This window comes from Pipra filicauda, unplaced genomic scaffold (assembly GCF_003945595.2).
Source record: "Pipra filicauda isolate LSUMZ 115617 unplaced genomic scaffold, ASM394559v2 scaffold406_size631624_pilon, whole genome shotgun sequence".
Taxonomy (NCBI): domain Eukaryota; kingdom Metazoa; phylum Chordata; class Aves; order Passeriformes; family Pipridae; genus Pipra; species Pipra filicauda.
This window is the reverse complement of record NW_024104539.1, coordinates 2749-27279: the sequence shown is the minus strand read 5'-3', so window position 1 is coordinate 27279 and position 24531 is coordinate 2749. Positions and strand designations below refer to the sequence as shown.

Below are 24531 nucleotides of genomic sequence, written 5' to 3'. Positions count from 1 at the left end.
TGGGAGCTGTGAGAACATGGAGAGGGAAAACCTGGAAGTTCAGGGCTTGAATATTTAGTTTTCCAGCACTAAAAAGATCCAGCTGTGGGCTCCTGACACTTCCCTTAAAAACACACGTGGAATTTGGTGCCAGGGAAATGCAGCATCACTAAGCCCTTTAAAAATTCAAACCAGTGCTTCTGCAAATGATCCCAAAGTTTCCCTTTTTCCAGCCTTTTTTTTAATAGGTTAAAAAAAGGTATTTAGGGAAAAGACTTGAGAATCAGATCCTTCAAAAGGTGGGAAGCTGCTAAAGCTCCCTCCTGGAGGAGAGGGAATTGTGAGCCAGCCCAGATCCCTGCCCCAGTTCCACACTGGCAGCAGCCCATTTGCATATTTATTATTCCATAAATTTTACAGGCCGTGAATCCCAAGAAACTCGGGCTGTTCCTGGACACTGATCCAAGAGTCACCTTTCCAAGAAAGCCCAGGACTGGCAAAGCCTCTGTCTGACCTAAAACATTCCCTGCTGCTTTTCCCTGCCATTCCCAGCCCCACTCAGCTGAAATGTAACGATAAATCCACCTTTTCCAACGGAACATTCCAAGAAATAAGGCCCCCCAGTATTTGCCTTTTGCTGCAGTTCAAGGATTAAATGAGGGTTTAAGGACTGGATGGGGATCAGGACCCATTTTTCCCGAGTTACACCAAGAGGGACACAAAAAAATCCTGTCCAGAGTGGGAACAAACTGCCCCTCCAGGGATAAAAATGTTCCTTAGTGGAACATCTCGTGGCAATAAGATCCAGGACACTCCAGGGAAGCACCTGGCACGTGTTAAATCCAAATTTTGGGAGTTTAAATCCCAAAGCACATCTTGAACTCCCACCTGTTCTTTCCCAGCTCTCAGCAAGGAGCTGATCCCAATCCCATCGACAAGTGTTCCAAGGCTTTTGGGACTGCCTGGCAAAGGTGAGGGAATTCCCTGCCAAACCATGGAATCTTGGAATGTTTGGGTGGGAAGGGACCTTAAAGCCCATCCAGTGCCACCCCCTGCCATGGGCAGGGACACCTCCCACTAGCCCAGGTTGCTCCAGCCTGGCCTTGGACACTTCCAGGGATCCAGGGGCAGCCACAGCTTCTCTGGGAATTCCATTCCAGCACCTCCTCTGCCTCAGAGCCAAGAATTCCTTCCCAATATCCCATCTCTCCCTGCCCTCTGGCAGTGGGAAGCCATTCCCTGTGTCCTGTCCCTCCATCCCTTGTCCCCAGTCCCTCTCCAGCTCTCCTGGAGCCCCTTTAGGCCCCGCAAGGGGCTCTCAGCTCTCCCTGGAGCCTTCCTTTCTCCAAGCTGGACATTCCCAGTTCTCCCAGCCTGGCTCCAGAGCAGAGAGGCTCCAGCCCTTGGAGCAGCTCCATGGGAACCTCTGGATTTGCTCCAGCAGCTCCACGTCCTTCCCCATCCCCCCTCAGTGAACACCAGCCCATGAGTGACCCTCCTTTCCCCCCCCATTATTTTCCATATATTCCAAAGAAATTCTCCAAGTGTTACTCTTGCCATTTTCCCCAAATAAGAAAGGGTTATCTTTCCCTCATTCCTCCCTTTTCCTGAGGAAACTGTTCCTTTAAACCTCCAGTTCTGGGAAGGCTTCATGTGAACATTCCCGAGTGCTGCTCATCCTCAAAACCAGGCTTCAAACAGCTCCAACACTTGGTGTTTGGAAACAAATTCCCCATCTGCCAAGGCTTTGGAATCGTTACATTCCAGGCAGGATTTGCTCTTCTAAACCCATCTCATGTTCAAGGGGAAAAAAAACCCAACCATTTCACGTTCAAGGAAAAGCTCCAGAAGGGCTTAAAAATAATCCTTTCCCTCCTTCCCGGCTCCTCTTCTTTTCCCGGGAAGCATCACTTTGCTGTGGCAGGAGGAGGAGCACTGGGATCCACCTGGATCTCCATCTCCTCCAGGAAAAAAATGGCATTTATAAATTAATCACAGCATTCCCAAAGAACTGACCTACTTTGCTCGGCCGCCAAGGATTCGCTGCATCCGAGCTCTGGAATAACCCCCCGTGCCCATGGAAGTGGGAAGGCACGGCACAGGCTAGGATTTCATGGAAAATTGTTGCTCAGTTGCCTCCAAACTCCTCAGGGAGAGCTCCACAACCTTCCAGAAGGAAGGTCCAGGTGTCTCCAGAGGTTTCCTCAAGGAGAATTCCTCCAATCCCGCCGATCCCAGCACATTTGGACACACTGGATGGACTGGAAGTTCAGTTCCAGAGCAGGGATTTGCCCTGAGCCCCATTCCCAGAGCTTGGGGACACTCCCAAGGTCCCTCAGAGACACAGCCTGGGCTGAACCCTACAGAAAACATGGAAAACCCTACAGACACAAGGAAAACCTACAGACACAAGGAAAACCCCACAGAACGCATGGAAAACCCCACAGAACGCATGGAAAACCCTACAGAATGCATGGAAAACCCCACAGAATGCATGGAAAACCCCACAGAATGCATGGAAAACCCCACAGAATGCATGGAAAACCCCACAGAACGCATGGAAAACCCTACAGAATGCATGGAAAACCCTACAGAATGCATGGAAAACCCCACAGAACGCATGGAAAATCCTACAGAATGCATGGAAAACCCTACAGAATGCATGGAAAACCCCACAGAATGCATGGAAAACCCCACAGAACGCATGGAAAACCCCACAGAATGCATGGAAAACCCCACAGAACGCATGGAAAACCCTACAGAACGCATGGAAAACCCCACAGAATGCATGGAAAACCCTACAGAATGCATGGAAAACCCCACAGAACGCATGGAAAACCCCACAGAACGCATGGAAAATCCTACAGAATGCATGGAAAACCCTACAGAATGCATGGAAAACCCCACAGAATGCATGGAAAACCCCACAGAACGCATGGAAAACCCTACAGAATGCATGGAAAACCCCACAGAACGCATGGAAAACCCCACAGAACGCATGGAAGAGATTTTGCTTTCCATGGCAAGACAAGGACTGAGCCTGAGCCTGAATGGAGCCACTTCCAAAGGCAAGGGACAAGGACCTTCCTTGTCCCACCACAGAAGGTCCAGAGCTCTCCCACCAACTCAGGGTCATTCCATGCTCCCTCCCCTCCCCTCTGCTCCTTCCCTGGTGTTTGGGAGACTCTGGATGAGCCCCAAATCCCAGGAAACACAGGGAACCACCCCCCTGAACCAGAGCTGGTGCTGTGGCACCTCCCCAGCCCCTTCTCCAGGGACATCCCAAATGGAATCACTGGATCCTACCAGGCATGGAAACCCTGGGATCAGGTGAGCCTCATCCAACACTTTGCTTCTTGATCCAATCCCTCAATCCCAATCCAAACATCCCATCCCTGGAAGTGTTCCAGGCCACGCTGGGCAGGGCTTGGAGCAACCTGGGATAGTGGAAGGTTGGAACAAGATGAGCTTTAAGGCCCCTTCCAACCCAAACCATTCCAGGATTCCAGGATTCTATGAAACCACGTGCACAATTCCTGATTTTTAAAACTCTTCCCTGCCATATTCCACCTTCTTAACCCCAAATTTCCCAAATCAGCTGAAGTTTAACTCCAAAACCACAAACAATATGAACGAGGGGGGGAAGAAAAGGTGCCAGACTGGGGAGGAGACACCAGGGAAAAGCTCCTTTCCTTTGGAATTAGCAGGGAGCTTTCTTTCCAAGGATCTCATTTCCATGCATTTTATCCCCTCCAATATTCCCATCTCAACATTCCCATTTCAAACCCAGCTTCCTGTGGTCTGGGAGGAAATTCTGCGGGATCACTGCTAAGTTTTCCGGGTCTGCTCGTTGCTTTAATTCCCAAATTTTACTCGGGAGCGTCGGAAAATCCCAAAATGGCAACAGTGGGAAAGGGGAACATCCTCTGCCACCTCAGGGCTGCTCACAAAGCTCAGGGATGAGTCAACTCCCTTTGAATCCGGCAGGAACCGGCTCGGGAAGTTCCGACTGCGGCTCCGACGGGAAAATTCCATCATTAAACCCCAAAGAACCCGTTAAATTAACTCCATGAGAAGATTCCTTTTCATCTTCCAGCTCAATTAAAAGTCCAGAGAAACAGAGCCAATTTATTGGAACCTCAGAGAAATCCAGCTCATTATTCCCTTTCCGAAGGAACCGAGATCCGGAACAGCAAAAACCAGGAGAAATCCACCAAAAATGAAGGAAAAAGCCCCAAAGAAGCACTTTGAGGATCCCCTGCTCCTGCTCCAGTGGGATCACAGCCCTAAGATGGTGTTTGGGGGTATTTTTCCCACATTTTCCCTATTTTCTTGAAGGAAAATCTAATTTCCTGCAGGACGTGCACCAGCCACGACTTGTTTTCCTGCTGGAAAACTGGGGATTCAGGACCAAAAATGGGAGAGGAATTACCTGGGGACATTTGTCCTACAGAGAATTCCTGCCAGCTCCAGCTTCCCCTTTTCCTGGGCCTCCAGTCATCCCAGGGCCGTGGGACACCAACGGAGCAGCCCCAGCCAGGATTTCTGGGATACTTTTAAAAACCATTCCAAAGGGAGGCAGTGGGAGGTGTCCCTGCCCATGCAACTGGATCATCTTTAAGGTCCTTCCAACCCGAAGCATTCCAGGATTCCATGACCCCCTGCTCCTTCTCCAGGGGGATCACAGCCCAAAAAAGGCATTTTGGGGTTTCTTTCCCAATATTTTCCCTGTTTTCCTGAAGGAAACCCTCTTGTTCCCAGTGGAAGTCTCCCTGCCCATGGAACTGGATCATCTTCAAGGTCCTTCCAGCCCAAAGCATTCCAGGATTCCGTGATTAACCCATGGAAAGTTAAAGGAGGCACCACCTGAAGGGCCACGTGCCAGGAACAGAGAAAAACTGGAGGAATCCACCAAAAATGAGGGAAAAGCCCCCAAAACAGCACTTTGAGGATCCCCTGTTCCTGCTCCCGTGGGATCACAGCCCTAAGATGGTGTTTGGGGGTATTTTTCCCACATTTTTCCCCGTTTTCCTGAAGCTGCCACCCAAAAATGCTTCAATTATTCCCTATGAAATCAAGTCTCCCTTCCCTGGGAGAGCACAGAGCCATTCCAGGAGCTGGGAAGCCAAAATAATCATGGAAGTTTGTGGAAAAGGTCCAAAAAACACCTGGATCAGCAAAATTCCTCTGACCTTGACTTTATTTATCGATTCCCAACCGTATTCCAAGGGTCACTGGGGGGAAAATAAAGCCTTTTAACCCACAAAGGGCAGGATTCCAGCCCCACTTCCCAACTTTTCCAAAGAAAACCCCAGCAGGACGTGGACCAATGAAATATTGTTCAGCCTTTTCCCATCTGGCCGAGTTGGGAAGCACAAAATGGCCTTAAAATCCCTTTTTTTTTAATCCCTGGAGAGTTTTATCCAGGAGAACTCGGAACCACTGGTAGCTCCTGTGGCTGCTGGAAAAGCCAAAGGGCTCCAATTCCTGATGGGAAAATAATAAAATCCATTGAGAAATTCCCACGTTTTTGGGCTGCACTTCCCCGATTCCAACAGGCAGAGCTGGAATGGACATTCCTGGGTGGAAAATGAGCCTCTTCCCCTGCCTGGGAACGTGCAAGAGGAAGATTTTTAGCCAAAAACTGGAATGATAATCCCACTATCCTGGATCCTCCTGAGCTTTTTTGGGATGGGCAGCACTTGGAAGCCCAAATCCCTCAGGAATTGCAGCATAAACTCGTCCTATTTGTGACTTCCTGGGGCAAGAAAGGGCCAAAAATCCCACTAATTATGGGATTTCTCCCTGTTTTCCACAGGTCTGTGCCCTGGAAGGAGTGGAGTCCATCAAATCCTGGAATGTTCTCCTCCTCCCAGCCCTCACTCAGCTCTTCCCAGAATTGGGATTATCTGGATTCTCCCCTTCCCTGGTAGGAAAAATCGATATTACTGGAATTTTCCCCCTCCCTGGCAGGAGGATCATCAGGTTTTCTCCTCTTCCTGCTGTTCCAGAGGGAGTGAATTCCAAAAAAAACCCACATACAGGCGACATCTTGGAATTAAATCCCGTTCAGGACTCACTGATCCCACACAAAATTCCCAGAGCTCCCAAACAAATCAATCCACCTGTCCCAGCAGCCACAACCTCACCTGGATCCTTCCCACAAACAGGTGGAATCACTCTGCACGTTCCAGAGGCACCTGGAAAACTCCTGTTCTCCCAGATGGAAGTTCCAAGGCTTGGTCGGACAGCCCTGGAGCTCCCAGTGGAAAATTAAGGACCAGGACAACATTCCAAGGAACATCCTGAGCCTGGGAGAGCCTCCAGGTGGGATCTGTGATCCCTGAGGCCTCAGTGAGACACAAATCCATGGAAAACACCGGGATGGAGCACAGGCACCCCAGAGCTGAGCAGGGGCAGCCCCTCCAAACTCTTCCATAGGGATACCCAGGGATTGGAGCAGCCTGGGAATAGGGAAGGTGTCCCTGCCCACAGCACTGGATGGGCTTTGAGGTCCCTTCCCACTCAAACCATTCCAGGATTATCCCAGTAACACAACCCATGTCCCAGGAATACCCCCATTCCAGGGCTGAGGCCAGAGAACCCCTTGGAATAGCACACACCGGGATTTTCCAGGACTGGGAGCCCTCAGTGATCCCCATTTACTCCCCCTGGACTTTGGATCCCCCTGGATTGGGGGTTTTCCAGGCAGGACTCAGGCTGGAAGGGTCCTGGGAGTTCCTCAGCACCACAGCCTGGATTCCCACATCCCAGGGCCCATATTCCCACATCCAAAGGCTCATACTCCTGCACCCCACACCCCATATTCCCACCGCCCATATTCCCGTATCCCCCAGCCCGTATTTTCCCAGTCCATACTCCCGTACCCTACAGGCTGTATTCCCACATTTCACAGTTTATATTCCCATATCTCACAGCCTGTATTCCCACTTTCCATGGCCCATATTCCCACATCCCCCAGCCCCACGGACCGTATTTTCCCAGTCCCTATTCCCGCACCGCATATCCCCCATTCCCCCATTCCAGGGCCGGCATTCCCAGCCCCTATTCCCCCATACCCAGCTCTCACCCCAGCCCAGCCCAGCCCAGCCCCGCCGGCGCGGGCTGAGCCCGCTCACCCCTCCCTGCCGTCCCCAGCCCGCTGGCCGCGGGCCCTGTCCCGTTCCGTCCCGGTTTATCCCGGTCTCTCCCGCCCCGCTCGGTACCTGCGCCGGGCCCTGTCGTGCGGCGGAACCCCCGCGCGGGGCAGCGGGGGCGCACGGAGGGGCCGCGCCGGGCCCCGCCCGGGCGGGCCGCGGCCAATGGGAGCGCACGGTGGGCGGCGCGCGCTCGGGGCGGCGGCCAATGAGAGCGCGCGGCGCGGCGCCGCCGCTACCGCCACAGCGGCGCCGGGCGGGGCCGGGCCGGGCAGGGCGGAGGCACCGCCAGCGGGACACACCGGGGACACCGGGGCCGCTCCCGCCGCCGCCTCCCTCCCCACCCCGGGGCTGTGTCCCTGCTCTGCGCCTCCCACCGGACCCGCCGGGGCGGGGGGGATGGGTGGGGCGCGGCGCGCGCGGCCCCGGCGGCGGCCAATGGGGAGCGCGAGTTGAGGGGGCGGGGCTTCAGGGAGGGGCGGGCTCCGATTGGCTGCGCGCGGCCCCGCCCATGTCGTGGTCACGTGGGCGGCGCGGAGGAGCCGCGTGACCCGGCCGGGTCTGCTCCGGGGTTAATTAACGATAATTAGCGGGACTCGGGAATGAAAGCGCAGCGGGAGGGGCTCGGCGGCACCGCAAAGGTGGAGGTTGTGCCGCGGGGAGAGGGGCGTGCCCGGCGAGGAGCCGCCCCCGAGGGCGGGGCGGGGCCAGGGGAGGGTCAGGGGGAATATCGGGAAATTCCCTGATGGAAAAGGGGGTTGGAATAACCTGCCCGGGGCAGGGGGGGATCCCCACCCCTGGAGGGGTTTAACAGCCCTGTGGATGTGGCACCTGGGGACACGATCGGGGTTAGGGTTGGACTCGGTGATCCCTGAGGGCTTTTCCAGCCCCAACCATTCCATGAGTCCAGAGGGCTCCCAAAGGACGCGAGCGATGGAACAACCCCCGAGTTAACACCGAGTGCCCGATTTCCTCTGTGGTTTTACTCGGGACAAGGGATGGAGGGACAGGACACAGGGAATGGCTTCCACTGCCAGAGGGCAGGGAAAGATGGGATAGTGGGAAGGAATTCCTGGCTGGGAGGGCGGGGAGGGGCTGGGGTGGAATTCCCAGAGAAGCTGTGGCTGCCCCTGGATCCCTGGAAGTGTCCAAGGCCAGGTTGGACGGGGCTTGGAGCAACCTGGGCTAGTGGAAGGTGTCCCTGGGTGGAACTGGAGGGGATTTAAGGTCCTTCCAACTCCAACCATTCCAGGATTCCCTAATTATTGTCTTGTTCCTGGTTGTCCCCGGTGACATGGGGTGGGAGGGGGTGGGGAGGGATGGGATGGAGGAGCTGCCAAATTATTTGTCTTTGCAGAACAACGTTCGGTGCCTCCCAGGAAGGAGCAGCCGGAGCTGCCCCGGGATAAGGGATGGGATCGGGGGGTCCCAGAGGACCCGGGGGGGTCCAGCAGGGATCCGGGGGGTCCCGGGAGCGCAGCCCCATTCCCGAGGGGCCGCCTGGAGCTGTTCCCGGGGCTGCAGTGCCCTCCTGTGGGGGGAATCCCGAACCATCCCAGGTCCCTGCCAGGTGACACAGGACCCATCCCAGCCATCCCAAATCCCTGCCAGGTGACACAGGACCCATCCCTGCCATCCCAAATCCCTGCCAGGTGACACAGGACCCATCCCTGCCATCCCAAATCCCTGGGACCCTGGTTCTCCCCCTCCACCCCACCGTGGCTGCTCCAGGACCCCCATCTCCACATCCCACCCGGCTCCAGGATCCCGCCCCTCCATCCCACATCCCCCTGGCCCATCCCACCGTGCATCCCCCCTCTTCCCAGCCCTGATGGAGCAGCTCCAAGCCCCAGTGCCATCCCTGGGCAGGCCTGGCAGGGCGGGAAGGCCCCGGCTCAGAAGTTTTCCCTGGAGAAGCGGAAGCCGAAGCGCTCGCAGTGCCCCCGGATGACCTTGGCCAGGGCTGGGGAGCCACAGAAGAACACCTGGACCTTCCCAACCTGCTCCTGGGCCACCTTCCCAAACACCTGGAGCACAGGGGGAAGGGGGAGAGGGAGTGCTGGCTGGACCCAGGGGATTGGGGGCCGGATTAGAGGGTCCCTCCCAGACCAACCCATTCCATGGCTTATGATCCCTGGGCCTGATTAGGGCTTGGAACAAGGTGATCTTTAAGGTCCTTTCCAACCCATTCCATGATTTATGATCCCTGGGGTGGATTAGGGGGTCGGAATGAGATGATCCTTAATGCTCCTCCCACCCCAACCCATTCCATAGTTTATGACCCTGGGATGGGTCAGGGGGTTGGAATGGGATGATCTTTAAGGTCCTTTCCAACCCAACCCATTCCATGATTTATGATTCCTGGGTCGGATTAGGGGGTGAAACAGGATGATCTTTAAGGTCCTTTCCAACCCATTCCACGGTTCTGTGATCCCTGGGCTGGATTAGGGGGTTGGAACCTTTAAGGATCTTACGGATCTTTACGGTCCTTTCCACCCCAACCCATTCCCTGATTCCTGATCCCTGCCTGCCTTGGCACAGCTCAGGCTCCCTGTGCCCCCCTGGCACTCCCTGTCCTGGATCTGGACGTCCCAGCGCACCCAGAGGGGTCTATCCCTGGTTCCCCTTCCCCCGGGACAGTTTTGGGACGTGTCCCGGTGCCCACCTTGCCCCAGTCGGGCCGGCCGGGCTGTGTCCGCGTGCGCAGCCCGGTGATGGAATCCCGCTTTTCCTTGGCCGCCAGCAGATCCAGCGCCACCTGCAGCCCCAGGGCCTTCACGTCGCTCCTCGCCAGGGCCGAGGTCATGTACAGGTGGAGCTCCAGGAACCGCCCTGGGGGTGCCAGGGGAGCCCGGCTGGCACCGCGGACCCGCACCCCGGCACCGGGATGGATGGGGGATGTCCCGGGAATGCTGGCCCTGCCTCCCGCTCACCTCCCGGCTCCAGCTCCGCCTGCTCCCTTTCCAGCTTGCTCAGGAGGCTGAGGAACCACTCGAAGTGCTTCTGATCCCGGTTTATCCAGATGAAATCCACCTGGAAGGGCAGGGCAGCCTCTGCTCCGGAGGTGGAAGCAGCACAGGGACCAAATCTGGCCACCAAACCCGGCCATGCCCTGCCCAAACCTCCCGGATGGGAGGGATGCCCGTGGGCTCTGCACCCTCCTGCCCCACCCCAGGGCACACCTGGATCCCACATCCCCTCCACGTGCTCCTGCTCCCATTCCTACCTTCCTGAGAGTCATGTCCTGGTCCCGCAGCTCCTCACACCAGGAATGGTGGCAGCTGGGGCAGCTCTGCCTCCGCCGGCGGTACCTGCGCACGTGGATACAGCCCTTCCTGCCCCTTCCTGCTCCTTCTTGCCCCTTCCTGCCCCTTCCTGCCCCTTTCTGCCCCTTCCTGCCCCTTCCTGCCCTTTCCTGCTCCTTCCTGCCCTTTCCTGTCCCTCTCTGCCCCTTTCTGTCCTTTCCTGTCCCTTTTTGCCCCTGCCTGTCCACTCCTGCACCTTCCTGCCCCTGCCTTCCCTTTCCTGCCCCTTCCTGCTCTTTCCTGTGCTTCCTGCCCCTCTCTGTCCCTTTTCTGCCCCAGGATGTCCCTTCCTGTCCCTTCCTGCCCCCCCAGGGAAAATCCTGGCACCAAGAGAGGACCCCCCTGGGGGTCTGGGAACCGAGTGCCGAGGTTGGAAGCGAGCAGGACCCCGAAGGGTGTCGAAGGACAGGTCTTTCTGGCTGAACATCACCTGGTGCTTCCCAAATCCAGCCAGGGCCGTTCTGGGAAGCTCCCAGATCTCCAGGGGCACCCTGAGCTGCAGGGACACCCACCTGTACATGATGCTCTGCAGGATGGAGGCGAAGGGGGTGATCCCGATCCCGGCCCCGATGAGCACGGCGTGTTCCGACAGGAAGATCCGCCGCGTCGGGGTCCCGTAGGGACCATCCAGGAAGCACTGGGAGAGAGAACACAGGGATCACAGGGGCTGGAACGACTCCCAGCCTGAGGGGAAGAGCAGGGATAGAGCACAAAGGGCATTGCAGGTGGAATTTGGGGGCTCTGGGGGAGTTTTGTGGGAGCAAAGGAAGAGGATGAGGGGTGGGGAGGAGCAGGAAGGCTCCAGCAGGGCAGGGTTGGGATCAGCCCCACATGGGACCATCCATACCTGGGGACACATGGATGGGATGGCTGGGAACAGGGATGGGGCTGTCAGGAACAGGGATGGGGTGCTCAGGACCAGGGATGGGGCAGCCAGGAGCAGGGATGGGGTGCTCAGGAGCAGGGATGGGGTGCTCAGGAGCAGGGATGGGGTGCTCAGGCCCACAGGTGGGTCCCCCCAGGAATGGTGAGCCCTGGGAAGGCCCTGGCCCCTCACCTTGACGCTGCAGAGCCGCCGAGTCTCCCCCGGGCCGGTGGAGCCCTGTGAGGTGCAGAGAGCAGGGACATCCCCTCCCTGAACAGAGCAGGGACATCCCCTCCCTGCACAGAGCAGGGACATCCCCTCCCTGCACAGAGCAGTGACAGCCCCTCCCTGCCCAGCCCCTCCTGACCCTGCCTGTTCCCAGGATCAGGGGTTTTCCCAGCTGGGTTATCCAGCTGCACACACACTTCCAGCCCCATCCCTCAGTCAGAGCCAGGGCCAAGCCTGTGCTCCTGGGAGATGTCCCACAACATCCCCCCCCCGGGGATCCAGGGATCTGTCACCAGTTGTCTGGATCAGATGGGTTTGATCTTGAATAAAAAGGGAATTATCCCAATTCCCACATGAGCTGGGGGGAATGAGGGGTTTGCAGTGACTGTGCTGGCTCAGGCAGTGGGAGCAGCCACGGGGCACCTCTGCTCATCCAGGGACGGACAGGAGCAGATCTGTTATCATGGAATCATGGAATGCTTTGGGCTGGAAGGGACATAAAAGTCCATCTTATTCCACCCCCTGCCACGGGCAGGGACACCTTCCACTAGCCCAGGTTGCTCCAACCTGGCCTTGGACACTTCCAGGGATCCAGGGGCAGCCACAACTTCTCTGGGCAACCTGTGCCAGGGCCTCCCCACCCTCCCAGCCAGGAATTCCTTCCTGATATCCAGTATCCAATCTAACCCCCCTGTGGCTGCTCCTCCAGCCTGGAGGGATCAACATCCTGATAAAGCCACCAGTGGAGGCTCTTGGTGTCCTGGCAGGGCCCTGGGCACACCCGAGGGGTTCTGTTTGAAGGATCCCTTAAAGAAGCTCTGGGCTGGTTTCTCCAGGTTGCTCCTGGCTGTGGATGGGGCAGAGCCCCCTCCCTGCCCCGGGCTGGGCTCAGTGCTCACCCCCCTCTCCGGGTCCTGTCCCGGGACAGTGGCTCTGAACGCCGTCAGCTGGACAGATCCATCCCTGCCAGAGGCCACCGAGCCTTCCTGGAAAACAAAGGGCAGGAATCACTGCTGGGATGCTCCCAGGGGGTGTCCCTCCAGCAGGGTCAGCAGGGCGGTGGGACACCAAATCCCCCAGGGCTGGGCAAGCACCGTGCAGGGAATGTGCATCCCGAGGGATAACCCAGCACCCCAGGGATCCACTCCACATCCAGCCCAGACTCCCATCCAGCAGTCTGTGCTGCTTTGCTGGGTTTGCCCAGAGCTGATCCCAGTCCCACCGACCTGTGCCCAGCTCCGGCTCCTCCCGGGCGGATTCGGCTCCGGGCTGGGCGATTCCAGCTGCTGGAAGTACTCGTACAGCCTGTTGGTCCACTGGCCCAGAGACCTGATGTGCAGCCAGAGGGTCTCTGTGGGATCAAACAGAGAAGAGGGTGCTCGAAATCTTGGAATGCTTTGGCTTGGAAGGGACCTTAAAACCCATCCAGTGCCACCTGCTGCCACAGGGGCAGGGACACCTCCCACGGGACCAGGCTGCTCCAAGCTGGCAAAACATCACCCTGGTGATGCAAAACATCAGCCCAGGGATGCAAAACATCATTCTAGTGATGCAAAACACCCCAGGGATGGGAAATTGGGAAGGCTGTGCTCCCACCTGGCTGCTCGGGGGCGCTGCTGATGGAGAAGGGGTGCCACTCGTAGGAGGCGATGGCCGGGACGTTCAGGTACACGTAGTCCCCGGGTTTGAAGTGGAAGGACGGAGGTCTCTGGATCACCAGGTGAGTCACCTGGAGGAGGAGGGGAGCAGGAAAGCTGGAGCATCCAGAGGACACTGGCTGGTGTGCCCAGGGGGTCCCTGTGCAGCTGAACCCCCGGGCTGTGTCTCCCAGTTTAAGCAGTGGCTGACACAAGACGGGCTCCCAGGTTGGACCTAAAAGGGGGTTTATTCCCCTGTTCTCTGCCCACTTTGTGTTGAACAACAGTCCCAGTTCAGGCTGGACTCAAACAGGTTTTTTGGCAAACTTAAGAATCTGGGCAGTTTTCATTTTGGCTCCAGTTGTTCCACGACTTTGGGTGGTTTTGAACTTGAAAAATCGGCAAAAATTCTCAATTAAATAAACAACGGCTCGAAAACGAAGAAATTTCTTTCACCTCTCCCTGCAAACCTAAACCACCCAAACCCCCAGTTTTCCATGGAAACTCTTGGTTTACTGGGTTATTCCTGCTCTCCCCAGAGGAGCTCTGGGTGCACACCTTGGAGGGGAGCAGGTTGACCTCCACGATGTGCAGCCCCCCCGCCCGGCGCCAGGCCCAGCCCAGAACCTTCTCCAGCACAAACAGGGAGCCAGGAACCAAGAACCACTTCCAGAAGTAGGGGCCATGGAGGATGAGGAGGGTCCAGACGGAGATGTAGGAGAGGTGGGTCCAGTAGAAAACCTGTGGGCAGGGAATGGGGGCACAGGGAACGTGGTGGAGCCAAACTGTGCCTCGTGGTGAGGCTGTGCCAGGGCATCCCGGGGGGAAAAGGCAAATGAATCATGGAATGTTCTGTGTGGGAAGGGAGCTTAAACATTATCCAGGTCCTGGTTGGGCAGGGACACCTTCCACTAGCCCAGCTTGCTCCAACCTGGCCTTGGACACTTCCAGGGATCCAGGGGCAGCCACAGCTTCTCTGGGAATTCTATTCCAGGGCCTCCCCACCCTCACTGCTGAGAATTCCTTCCCAATATCCCATCCAACCCTGCCCTCTGCCAGTGTGAAGCCATTCCTATTGTCCCACCTTCCCTCTTATCCCATCCGGGGAGAAAAGCCCAGAAACCCCAAACCTGCAAATCTGGGGAGTGTCCAGGGGATGTCGGGGGCACTGCACCAGCCCAGCTCCCCCTCCTCGCGGGGCAGCCCCTGGATGGGCACCCACCCATCCACCCACCCACCCACGGGACCCTCCCCCTGGTGCCCCCACCCCACCCACCGCGGTTTTCCCCTTCCCACCTCGAAGTGGCCGCGGCGCCGGACGCAGGGGCTGGAGAAGGTGCCCATGGCGAGCAGCAGCGCCAGCAGGGCCAGCCCGGTCTGGGGGGCTGTGCCCCCAACGCCGCCCCCCCCGGGCCGTGCCCACAGCAGCGACTCGAGCAGGGCAGGACCCCCGTCCCGCTGTGCCAGCCGGGCTGGGGGCACACACAGGGACACTGGTTTCACCCGGACACCGTGGGAATGCCCCGTTCCCCCTCTCCTGACCCCCTTCCCGGGCTCGGTGTCGTGTCCCGGGGGCACCGGGGCGTCCTGTGCCGGGGGATCGTGCGGGAGGGTGGGCAGGGGGGGCAGAGCTGCTCCCCTGAGGGGGGTGGGCAGCCCTGGCACCCACCGCGGGCTGGGGAGGCTGGGGGGTGACGGGGTGGGGGGTACAGGGCAATGGGGGGCTTGGGAGTGCAGGACTGGAGGGTGCTGGGGGTGCAAGGCTGAGGGGTGCAGGACTGGGCGAGGGGTTGCAAGGCTGTGGGGTGCAGGGTTTTGGGGTGCAGGGCTGCGGGGGGGGGTTGCAGGGTTGAAGGGTGCAGGGTTATGGGGTGCTGGCGGGTGTAGGGTTTTGGGGTGCAGGGCTATGGGGTGCTGGGGGGTGTAGGGTTTTGGGGTGCAGGGCTATGGCTGCTGGGGGGTGTAGGGTTTTGGGGTGCGGAGCTGTGGGTGCCAGACGCCACCCGGGAGCAGCGCGGGGGGAGCGGGAGCCCTTTGGCTGCCGGGCTGGGAACCACTAGAGGGGGATCACAGACTGTGCGGCACCGCCGCGCCCGCCGCTGCTGCTCCTGCCCACACCCTGCCTGTGCCCTGCCCACACCCTGCCCGCGCCCTGCTTGTACCCTCGCAGCCCCCCTCGGCATGGGCACCCCCTCTCCTGGGCTCGCATCCCCCTCCTGGGACATGTGCACCCCCCGGGACACGAGCATCCCTTCCCTGGGATATCCACCCCCCTCCAGGACAGGAGCATCCCCCCCGAACATCAGCTCCCTTCCCCGAGACATCTGCATCCCTCTGGGATACGGGCATCCCTCTGGGATACGGGCATCCCCCAGGACACGTATCCCTGGGATACCTCCATCCCCCCGGGATATCTCCATCCCCCCGGGACGGGAGCACTCCCCCCACCCTCTGCCCGCTCCCCCGCGGTGGCCGAGGTCCCCCCGCCGCAGCGCCGGCACTCACCGAGGTGGGCGATGTGAGCCCCGCTGTGAGCGGCCCCCAGGGCCAGCACCACGTACCCCACGAGCTGGTGGCACTGCACGGGCTGGTCCAGGGGCAGCGCCTCGGCCGCGGCCGTGGAGCGGAGCCAGGTCAGGCACCGCCGCAGCATCGGCACCTCCGGGCCGGGGGGACAAAGGGAGGGGTGTTGGGGGCGCGTGGAGATACCAGGGGGGCAACGGGAGGTGCCAGGGGAAAATTGGGCATGCCAGGGGCACTTGGGGGCAATGGGAGGTGTTGGGAGGCAGTGAGGGATAGCAGGGGGTGATGGGAGGTGCCAGGGGACGATGAGAGATGTGGGGGGCATTTGGAGGTGGCAGTGGCAGCAGGAGATGCTGGGGGGGCAATGAGAAATAGCAGAGGGGCAACGGGAGGTGCTGGGGAGAAACGGGAGATGCCAGGGGCAAGTGGAGTTGTTGGGAGCAATGAGAGATGTTGGGTGTAACTGGAGATGCCAGGGGGCAGTGGGAGATTTTGGGGATGATTGGAGGTGCTGGAAGCAATTAGAGCTGTTGGGGGCAATGGGAGAGGCTGGGGAGCAATGGGAGATGTTTGGGGTAATTGGAGATGCCAGGGGGTAACGGGAGATATTTGGGGTAATTGGAGATGCCAGGGGCACCTGGAAGTGGTGGAGGCAACGGGAAATATTGGGGAGCAATGGGAGATACCAGGGGACAGTGGGAGACGTTGGGGGTAGTAGGAGATACCAGGGGGCAAGGGGAGGGTCTGGGAGCACTGGGAGATACCAGGGGCATGTGGAGATGCTGGGGGGGCAACTGGAAATGTTGGGGGCAACATCCCTCCTGGACTCCCAGCAGACCCTCATCCCTCCCGGGCCCCCCACAGTCCTAAACCCCTCCCCGTGCCCGTGCCCCGCACTCACAGCCAGGAGGGCACAGTCGAGGTTGAGCCCCTGCCCGCAGCCCCGGGCCACCATGATCGCGGGGCCGAGCCCGCGGTGCCGCAGGGCCGCCAGGGTGAAGAGCAGCAGGTTGAGGGCGGCGAAGCCCCCCAGGCAGCCCAGCTGGCCCCGGTGGTTGTACCAGTAGCCCCGGGACAGGCAGCGCGGGCGGGGCCGCTCCGGGGGCTCCGGGGGCTTCAGCCAACTGGCGGCACTGGGAGAAAGGAGTGGAGCTGCCTTCCGGGGAAGGGGGAGCTGGGGCGGGCGTGTGCCGGGCTGGCACCAGCATGGGGGCACCCCTGCACCACCCCAGCACCCATCCCTGCATCCCAGCCCAGCATCCAGTGTGGCATCAGCCCTACATCCATCCCAAATCCATCCCTGCATCCATCCCAGCATCATCCCTGCATCCATCTCAGCACTATCCCTGCATCCATCCCAGCACCATTCCTGCATCCAGACCTGTGGCATCATCCCTGCACTCACCCCTGTATCCAAGTCCCACGCCCATCCCAGCACAATCCCAAACCCCAACACCAACCCCTCACCCATCCCTGAATCCAAGACCAGCACCTGGCTTGGCATTATCCCTGCACCCATTTCAACACCATCCCAGCACCCATCCCAACATCCAAACCCCCATCCCAACACCATCCCTGCATCCAAGCCCAAGGCTCCCAAGTTGCTCCCAGTGCCAGCCAAGCCCTGCCCAGTTTGCCCCCCCCCAAGAGTCTCGACAGGAGCAGAAATCCCCCAGTTTTCCTCCAGGCAGGAGGACAAAGGTGCTCCCTGGGGGTACTCCCAGCCGGAGGGTCCCACCTGATGGTCAGGTTCTCCATGAGCTCTGGGAAGGCCTCGAGCTGCTCCCGGAGCTCCGGGAAGGTGATGGAGCCGCTGTGGTCCCTGTCAGCCGCCTCCAGGAGGGCCCTGGTGAGGTCCCCCAGGCGCTCCTCGGGCAGGGACACGGAGCTCTCCCGGAGGCACCAGCGCAGCACCAGCTGCAGCTCCTCCGCCTCGATGGAGCCGCTGCCTGGGGGGGCACGTTGGACACTGGGCAAAATTCCTTCGTGGAAAGGGGGGTCGGGCAGTGGAACAACCTGCCCAGGGCAGGGGTGGGGTCCCCACCCCCTGGAGGGGTTTGAAAGCCCTGTGGATGTGGCACTTGGGCACGTGGTTAGTGGTGGCCTTGGCAGTGCTGGGGGAGCTTGGGCTCGATCTCAAAGGGCTGTTCCAACCAAAATGATCCTCCAGGTCCATGAAACCGGGATGGGGAGTTGGTGTTTGAGCGGAGCAGAGCCCACTCCTCTCCATGGCTGAGGGTGAAAGCACTCCATGGGAATTCCTGACACGTGGCCAATTGAATTGCTGCCTTTCAGACGGATTTTTGATGTTCTCACCATGGAATGATGATCCCAGACAGACACGAAGCTCCAGCAGCGCAGACCCCCCGCCAGCCCTTGGCTCTGCTCAGAGCAGAGCCCTCCCACCTTCCAAATCCCAACTTTATCCCAAAGAAACACGGCTCAGTGTGTTTTCCCTCGTCTCACCGTCCACGTCGTAGACCTGGAAGAGGAAGCTGAGCTTGTCCCGCTGGTCCCCGTGCACGAGCAGCCTCAGGGCCCTCAGCAGCTCCTCCAGGCTGATGGTGCCGCTGCCGTCGGCGTCGAACAGGGCGAAGAACCTCTCGGCAAAGAAGGACTGTGGGAGCACCACGGGAGCTGGGATGATCCCAAGTCACGGGATCCTGGAATGCCTGGCTTGGAAGGACCCTAAAGCTCATCTTGTTCCACCCCCTCCCATGGGCAGGGACACCTTCCACCACAGCAGGTTGCCCCAGCCTGGCCTTGGATGCTTCCAGGGATCCAGGGGTAGCCACAGCTTCCCTTGGAATTTCATTCCAGTCCTTCACCACCCTCTCAGGGAAGAATTCCTTCCCAATATCCCACCTAACCCTGCCCTCTGGCACCTCGTTCCAACCCCCTGCCGTGGGCAGAGACACCTTTCCCTGGAGCAGGTTTTATCCCTGTATGGGGTATAATGAGGAGAGACCTTCAGGGTCCTTCCTTCCCAAACCATCCCCGGATTCTCTAACCCCATGAACACTGCACAGTCCCATTTTTAAGCTGGATTTTCCCTCGGTCCCCTCCTGGGGCAGAGCTGGGTGCTGTCCTGGGGCAGGACCCCCACGGCCCATCCCCGGGGGGACCCCTCACCTCCTTCACTTGCAGGGCACTTTTGAACTCTTCCAGGCTGATTTCCTTGTCCTTCCCGGCGATGCTCCCGAACTGCTTCGTCACCCAGCGCAGCCACTCGGCGTCTCCCGCCGTGCCCATGGTGCTGCACCTGCAGGAGGCGACATTCCAAGCCCTGCATCCCTCCAAATCCGCCTTGTCCGTGCTCCTGCCGTGCTTCCAGCCCCTCCAGCCCCGTGCTGCTGAGCGGAGCAGGGGCTGCTCTCTGGGAAACTGGGCTCTCAAAATTAGGGAAATCTGGGCCCGGAGAGCCCGGTTTCCCAGACTGACCCATTCCCAGAGTCCTTCAGCTCCCAGGGACAGGGAGATGCTGCTCCTCTGCCGAGCTGGGCTGGAAGGAGGGTGATGGCAGTAAGATTTTGTGATTTGGGGCTTCCTTTTGCCAGCAAAACCAGAGCAGGGAGATGGGAATCTTTGCTCTCCACAGGTGCTCATCCCTCCCTCCCCTTCCCTCTCCTCCCTGGATTGTCCTCACCTCCCTCCTCCTGCTCCCTCCTTGCCTTCCCACCCTCTGTCCCCCCTCCATCTCCTTTTCCAGACCTCCACAATTCCTCAAATCCCCCATGCTCACATCAGATCCTGCAGCAGCCCCCCAACAGTCCCAAATTACTGTAGGACCTCGTTATCTCGGGAAACCAAAGGAAAATCCACATGGAGCTGCCACGTTCAACGAGCCTTTTTCCAGCCCCAAAGGTGTGACCCAACCCCTTCTGTTCACCCCAAATGGCTCCTGGGGACACCAGAGGGGGCCTGCCAGAGGGATATGGTGTTCCCGAGGAGGACAGGCAGGGATGGATCAGATTTGGGATGTACAGCTGGGACAAGGCACAACTCCTGCCCACACTGGTCACTCCCAGCCCTCTCCCACCTCATTCCCGTTGTCCCTCCTGTCCTACAGCCACACACCAGGTCCCTGCTGCATCCTGGCTCTTCCAGCTGATCCCAGCTCTTGGATGTTCCTCCTGCAGTGTCCTTGATTTCACATTCCTTGCCCCACTGAGCCCCCTGCCCTTGGGAAGCGTGTCCTGCCAAACCCACACGGCCTGGGATCCAGCGGCGCTTCCGTCGCCATTCACGGCCCGTCAGGAACACACGGGGAAGTGTCTTTTCCATACTGCCACCTTTATTCCTTCCTGAACAGATCCTGCTTGTGCAGCTCTAAACTGGGACTCCTCTGGGGGAGGAGGTTGCCATGGGAATGTCAGGACCAGAAACCAGGTAGTAAAACATTCCTGCTCCGCCGCCGCTGTCACGGAGCGCCGGGCAGGGAAGGCAGGAGAGGGTTGTGCAGAGGCAGAGCTGGAGCTGAGGCAGCTGATTCCGGCTGGAAAACTCCCTCCCTCTCCCTGCCTGCTTGTTTCTTGGGAAGTTGGCTGAGCTTTGGAGCAAATTCCCCCCCTGGCTGCACGGGAAGGGCAGGGATGGCTCAGCTCCCCCATGGACACACAGCCCAGGGAGCAGGGCCTGTGCTGCTCCGACCTGATCCCAGGGAATCCTGGAGTGGTTTGGGCTGGGAGGGACCTTAAACATTATCCAGATCCTGGATGGGCAGGGACACCTTCCACCAGCCCAGGTTGCTCCAAGCCCCGTCCAAGCTGGCCTTGGACACTCCCAGGGATCCAGGGGCAGCCACAGCTTCTCTGGGAATTCTATTCCAGGGCCTCCCCACCCTCCCAGCCAGGAATTCCTTCCCACTATCCCATCCATCCCTGCCCTCTGGCAGTGGGAAGCCATTCCCTGTGTCCTGTCCCTCCATCCCTTGTCCCCAGTCCCTCTCCAGCTCTCCTGGAGCCCCTTTAGGCCCTGCCAGGGGCTCTCAGCTCTCCCTGGAGCCTTCTCTTCTCCAGGTGAACATTCCCAGCTCTCCCAGCCTGGCTCCAGAGGGGCTCCAGCCCTTGGAGTATCTCCATGACCTCCTCTGGATCTGCTCCAGCAGCTCCACGTCCTTTGGATGTTGTTCCCAGGGCTGGAGCAGCTCTGCAGGGGGGTCCCCCTGAGGGGCACGGGGGGACAATCCCCCTTTCCTGCTGCTCCCCCATTTCCCAGGATCTCTGTGTTCCTTCTCCACCTTTTCCTCCTGGGATCCATCCCACAAATCCTGACTGGAGCCAAAGCTGCTCATTCACCACCCGCATAAATTCATTTTTAAACAGTCCAAGGTCATGGAATTATTTACTTGGGAAAGGGGAGAGCAGAAGATGAAAAACCTTGGAGTATCTGCTGGATGTGATGGACACGACCCCCTCTGTCCTCAGGGTGTTCCCACTACACTGGGGATCTAAAATAAAACAGAAATAAAGAAATAAAATAGAAATCAAAAAGTAAAATAGAAATCAATACATAAAATAGAAATCAATAAGTAAAATAGAAATCAATTGCTAATATGGCTTAAAATCTAAATAATCTCAGAATTGTCTAAATAATTCTTCCCCAGGACAATTTAGTGTCTCTCCCACGTTAAAAAAAAACCCAAACCCATCAGGATTTGAGGGCTCTGCTCCATCTCTTCCCTTAAAATAAATAAAAAATAATCATTTTTTAATCCCACAAACTGCAGTCAACCATAATTGAATTGTGTTTTAATATTTAAATTATATGGGAAGTGGCAAAACCATCTTTAGGTTGAAATTATATGAAAAATTGGCAAAAAATCTGTTTTTGAAGGATCATTTACTGCAACATTCTCAATATTTAAACTCACCTTAAATCAGGTGTTTGATACTTTTCCTTCCCATTTATTCCAGGAGCTGCTGCTCCTCCTTTGGCCTTGGATCTCAACGAAAGGATTTTTCCCAAAATGAGGTGCCAGGGACACGAGGCCCCTTTTAAAGGTTTCAGTTGTTCCCATTAAAGCTTTTCATGTCAAACACCAACAACAAAAGAAGGGATTTCTCAGATCCATCGAGCAGCACCTGGATGTGACACTTCTGTAATTCCCTGGTTCTGGCACAAAAAGTGGCTTAGAAAGATATTTTTTTCATTAGATATTTGATTTAAATTTCCTATTAATTAAATAAATATTAAATATTAAATATTAAATTTAAATTATTTTCTTTACTTGATACTAAAATGCCAAGACTTTGCACCTTGTGCTTTTGCTGAACATAATCACAAAATTATTCTAATGATTCCTCGTGAAATTAACTGATCATTAAGTGATTATAATTATATTTCATGGAAATATATTTAATTATTCGGTGGAAATATTAATTGGGATATTTACCATTCCTTTTTTTTTTTTTTTAAGGACATTCCTCAAGGATCTCCCCCTAAATCCCTTAATTCCCTGATGGAGAACCTCGTTTTCCTCTTTGGAGCAGCCAGTTTGGAGTGGCCAGGCTTGTTCCCCACAAACATCTGGGACACTTTGGAGCATCAGGGATGGTGAGGGTGGAGAAGGAGGAGATTTTTGGAGCATTGGGGTGTTTTCCATGTTTGCAGGATTTTTTTTGGATGTTTTGAAGCAGAGCAGCATCGATGGGACCATGAGGGGGAGGAAGGGCAGGAGGGTCCTTCCCCAGCTGCTCCCACAGGGAGGGTTTGGAGGGGCTGAAAATGAGGATTTAAAGAGGTTTTTAAGTTGTGAGTCCCTGGGAGTGTCAGAGGAGCAGGGGATGCACTCACCTGGATCATTGGAGAATCCCAGATGGGTGGGAAGGGACCCTGAAGACGATCTCATTTTAATCTCCTGCCACGGGCAGGGACACCTTCCACTAGCCCAGGTTGCTCCAAGCCCCGTCCAACCTGGCCTTGGACACTTCCAGGGATCCAGGGGCAGCCACAGCTTCTCTGGGAATTCCATTCCAGCATCTCCCCACCCTCCCAGCCAGGAATTCCTTCCCAATCTCCCATCTCTCCCTGCTCTCTGGCACTGGGAAGCCATTCCCTGTGTCCTGTCCCTCCATCCCTTGTCCCCAGTCCCTCTCCAGCTCTCCTGGAGTCCCTTTAGGCTCTGGAAGGGGCTCTCAGCTCTCCCTGGAGCCTTCTCTTCTCCAGGTGAACATTCCCAGCTCTCCCAGCCTGGCTCCAGAGGGGCTCCAGCCCTTGGATCACCTTCCTGGAATCTTTTATCATCTCCATATTTGCAGACAATCCATTAGTTTTGTTTCTCTAGAGGATAACCCTGAATTCCTGAATGGATGAATAATGCAGGAATTCTCCATCTCACTCTGTTCCTTCCATGCTGCTCCTGAAATCCACACTTTTATGCCCTAATGAACATTGGGAATGTGCAAGGGATGCCTTCCTTCACATCCTCCTGGTTTGGAGAAGGTCCTGTTGCTCAGGGTGTGGGTTGTTGGTGTGCCAGGGAAAGTTCTTCCCATGGGATCCAGCAGGAATCTCCAGAGGGGAGGAAGGAGATCACTTTTTAATCCCACAAACTGCAGCCAACCATAACTGAATTGTGTTTTAATATTTAAATTATATGGGAAGTGGCAAAACCATCTTTAGGTTGAAATTATATGAAAAATTGGCCAAAAACTGTATTTTTGATGGATAATTTACTGCAACATTCTTAATATTTAAACTCACCTTAAATCAGGTGTTTGATAGTTTTCATTCCCATTTATTCCAGGAGCTGCTGCTCCTCCTTTGGCCTTGGATCTCAATGGAAGGATTTTTCCCCATCCTCTGCCAAACACAAACCCCAACTCCAATCACATCAGGCCTTGCAGCTCCTTGGAACAAGGAGACTCATCATCATCACGTGGAATTTGGGAGGCTCAAATTTAGGCAAACTCCTAAAAAAAACCCTGGGGTGGAAGGAGGGAAATTTGTCAAAGCATTTTGCTTGGAAGGCCTGGAAAATCCCAAGTCAAAGCTCCTATTTTGAGTAAAGAGGCAACAGAACCAGCCCAAGGAAAAAATCCCAGTAGGAAGAAGTGTCCAAAGCCAGGTTGGACAGGGCTGGGAGCAACCTGGGATAGTGGAAATGTCCCTGCCCGTGCAAGGAGGTGGAATGAGATGAATTTTAAGGCCTCCTTCCCACCCAAACCATTCCAGCATCCCATGATTTGTGAATATATTCTTTACAATACTCACAACTCATAAATTTCCTGCTCCACAAGCCCCATGTGGGGGAGAAAACGGGCTTTTTCGAGCTGAAAAACATCAAAATCCAACTTGCAAGTGAATGCTTTTGACAGAATATTTCATTCACACTTTGCCCTCCCACCTTTTCCTCGTGGGGAAAAAATGAGAGCAGGTACATTTGAAATCTTTCCTCGGTCTGCAAGCTGGAATGCAAGGAATATGTGTCCAAAATTCCATATTTTGGAATAGGAATGAATGTGCCTTCAGGCCTAAAAGCCTCATAGGTGGCCCTACATGAGGTTCTTTTATCAGTGGATAAACAGGAATAAAGAAGTGTCTTTATTAAAGGTCCCACTGGCAAGTTTTTCAATGGAATTCATCCAAGTCTTACCATACTGGGAATCTCTTGGGAACCTCCCACAGCTGATCCCTCATCCCAGGAATTAATGGAGCCAGAGCTGGTCACCCCATGATTTCCTTCTCTCTTCCCTCAAAGTCTGTTAAAGGATCCAAAGCTTTTTCCCATCACTATCCTGCCTTTTAAAGGGATTGTCCTGCTCAGCTTTTCCTTTAGGAAATAAAAGGCTGGAATAGAGGTGGCTGCAACCTGGACCCACCTGAGGGTGATTTGA

The 24531-nt window shown here is 56.7% G+C and overlaps 1 protein-coding gene across 6 annotated transcripts in view; it reads right to left on the bottom strand.

The window, feature by feature from the left end:
- The window catches only part of LOC113994649 (D-glucuronyl C5-epimerase), a 48826-nt gene extending 25412 nt beyond the window's left edge, over window positions 1-23414 (bottom strand). Inside the window, exons 1-16 of one of the 6 annotated variants that reach the window (XM_039385342.1) lie at window positions 23399-23414; window positions 21042-21143; window positions 18827-18956; window positions 18161-18311; window positions 17433-17643; window positions 15677-16827; window positions 14468-14643; window positions 13730-13912; window positions 13131-13263; window positions 12761-12885; window positions 12434-12520; window positions 11499-11576; window positions 10954-11078; window positions 10363-10447; window positions 10070-10169; window positions 9802-9968 (exon numbers count right to left, since the gene is read on the bottom strand). In XM_039385342.1, coding sequence (XP_039241276.1) covers window positions 9802-9968; window positions 10070-10169; window positions 10363-10447; window positions 10954-11078; window positions 11499-11576; window positions 12434-12520; window positions 12761-12885; window positions 13131-13263; window positions 13730-13912; window positions 14468-14643; window positions 15677-16827; window positions 17433-17643; window positions 18161-18311; window positions 18827-18946 — 2892 coding nt within the window. In that variant the 5' untranslated portion in view covers window positions 18947-18956; window positions 21042-21143; window positions 23399-23414. Of the gene's footprint in view, window positions 1-1995; window positions 2206-7205; window positions 7278-9801; window positions 9969-10069; window positions 10170-10362; window positions 10448-10953; window positions 11079-11498; window positions 11577-12433; window positions 12521-12760; window positions 12886-13130; window positions 13264-13729; window positions 13913-14467; window positions 14644-15676; window positions 16828-17432; window positions 17644-18160; window positions 18312-18826; window positions 18957-19733; window positions 19743-19771; window positions 19988-21041; window positions 21144-23398 lie in introns of those variants that run through there. The other 5 variants (XM_039385341.1, XM_039385340.1, XM_039385343.1 and 2 more) reach the window with 5 other exon arrangements.
- Between the last annotated feature and the right edge of the window lie 1117 nt (window positions 23415-24531).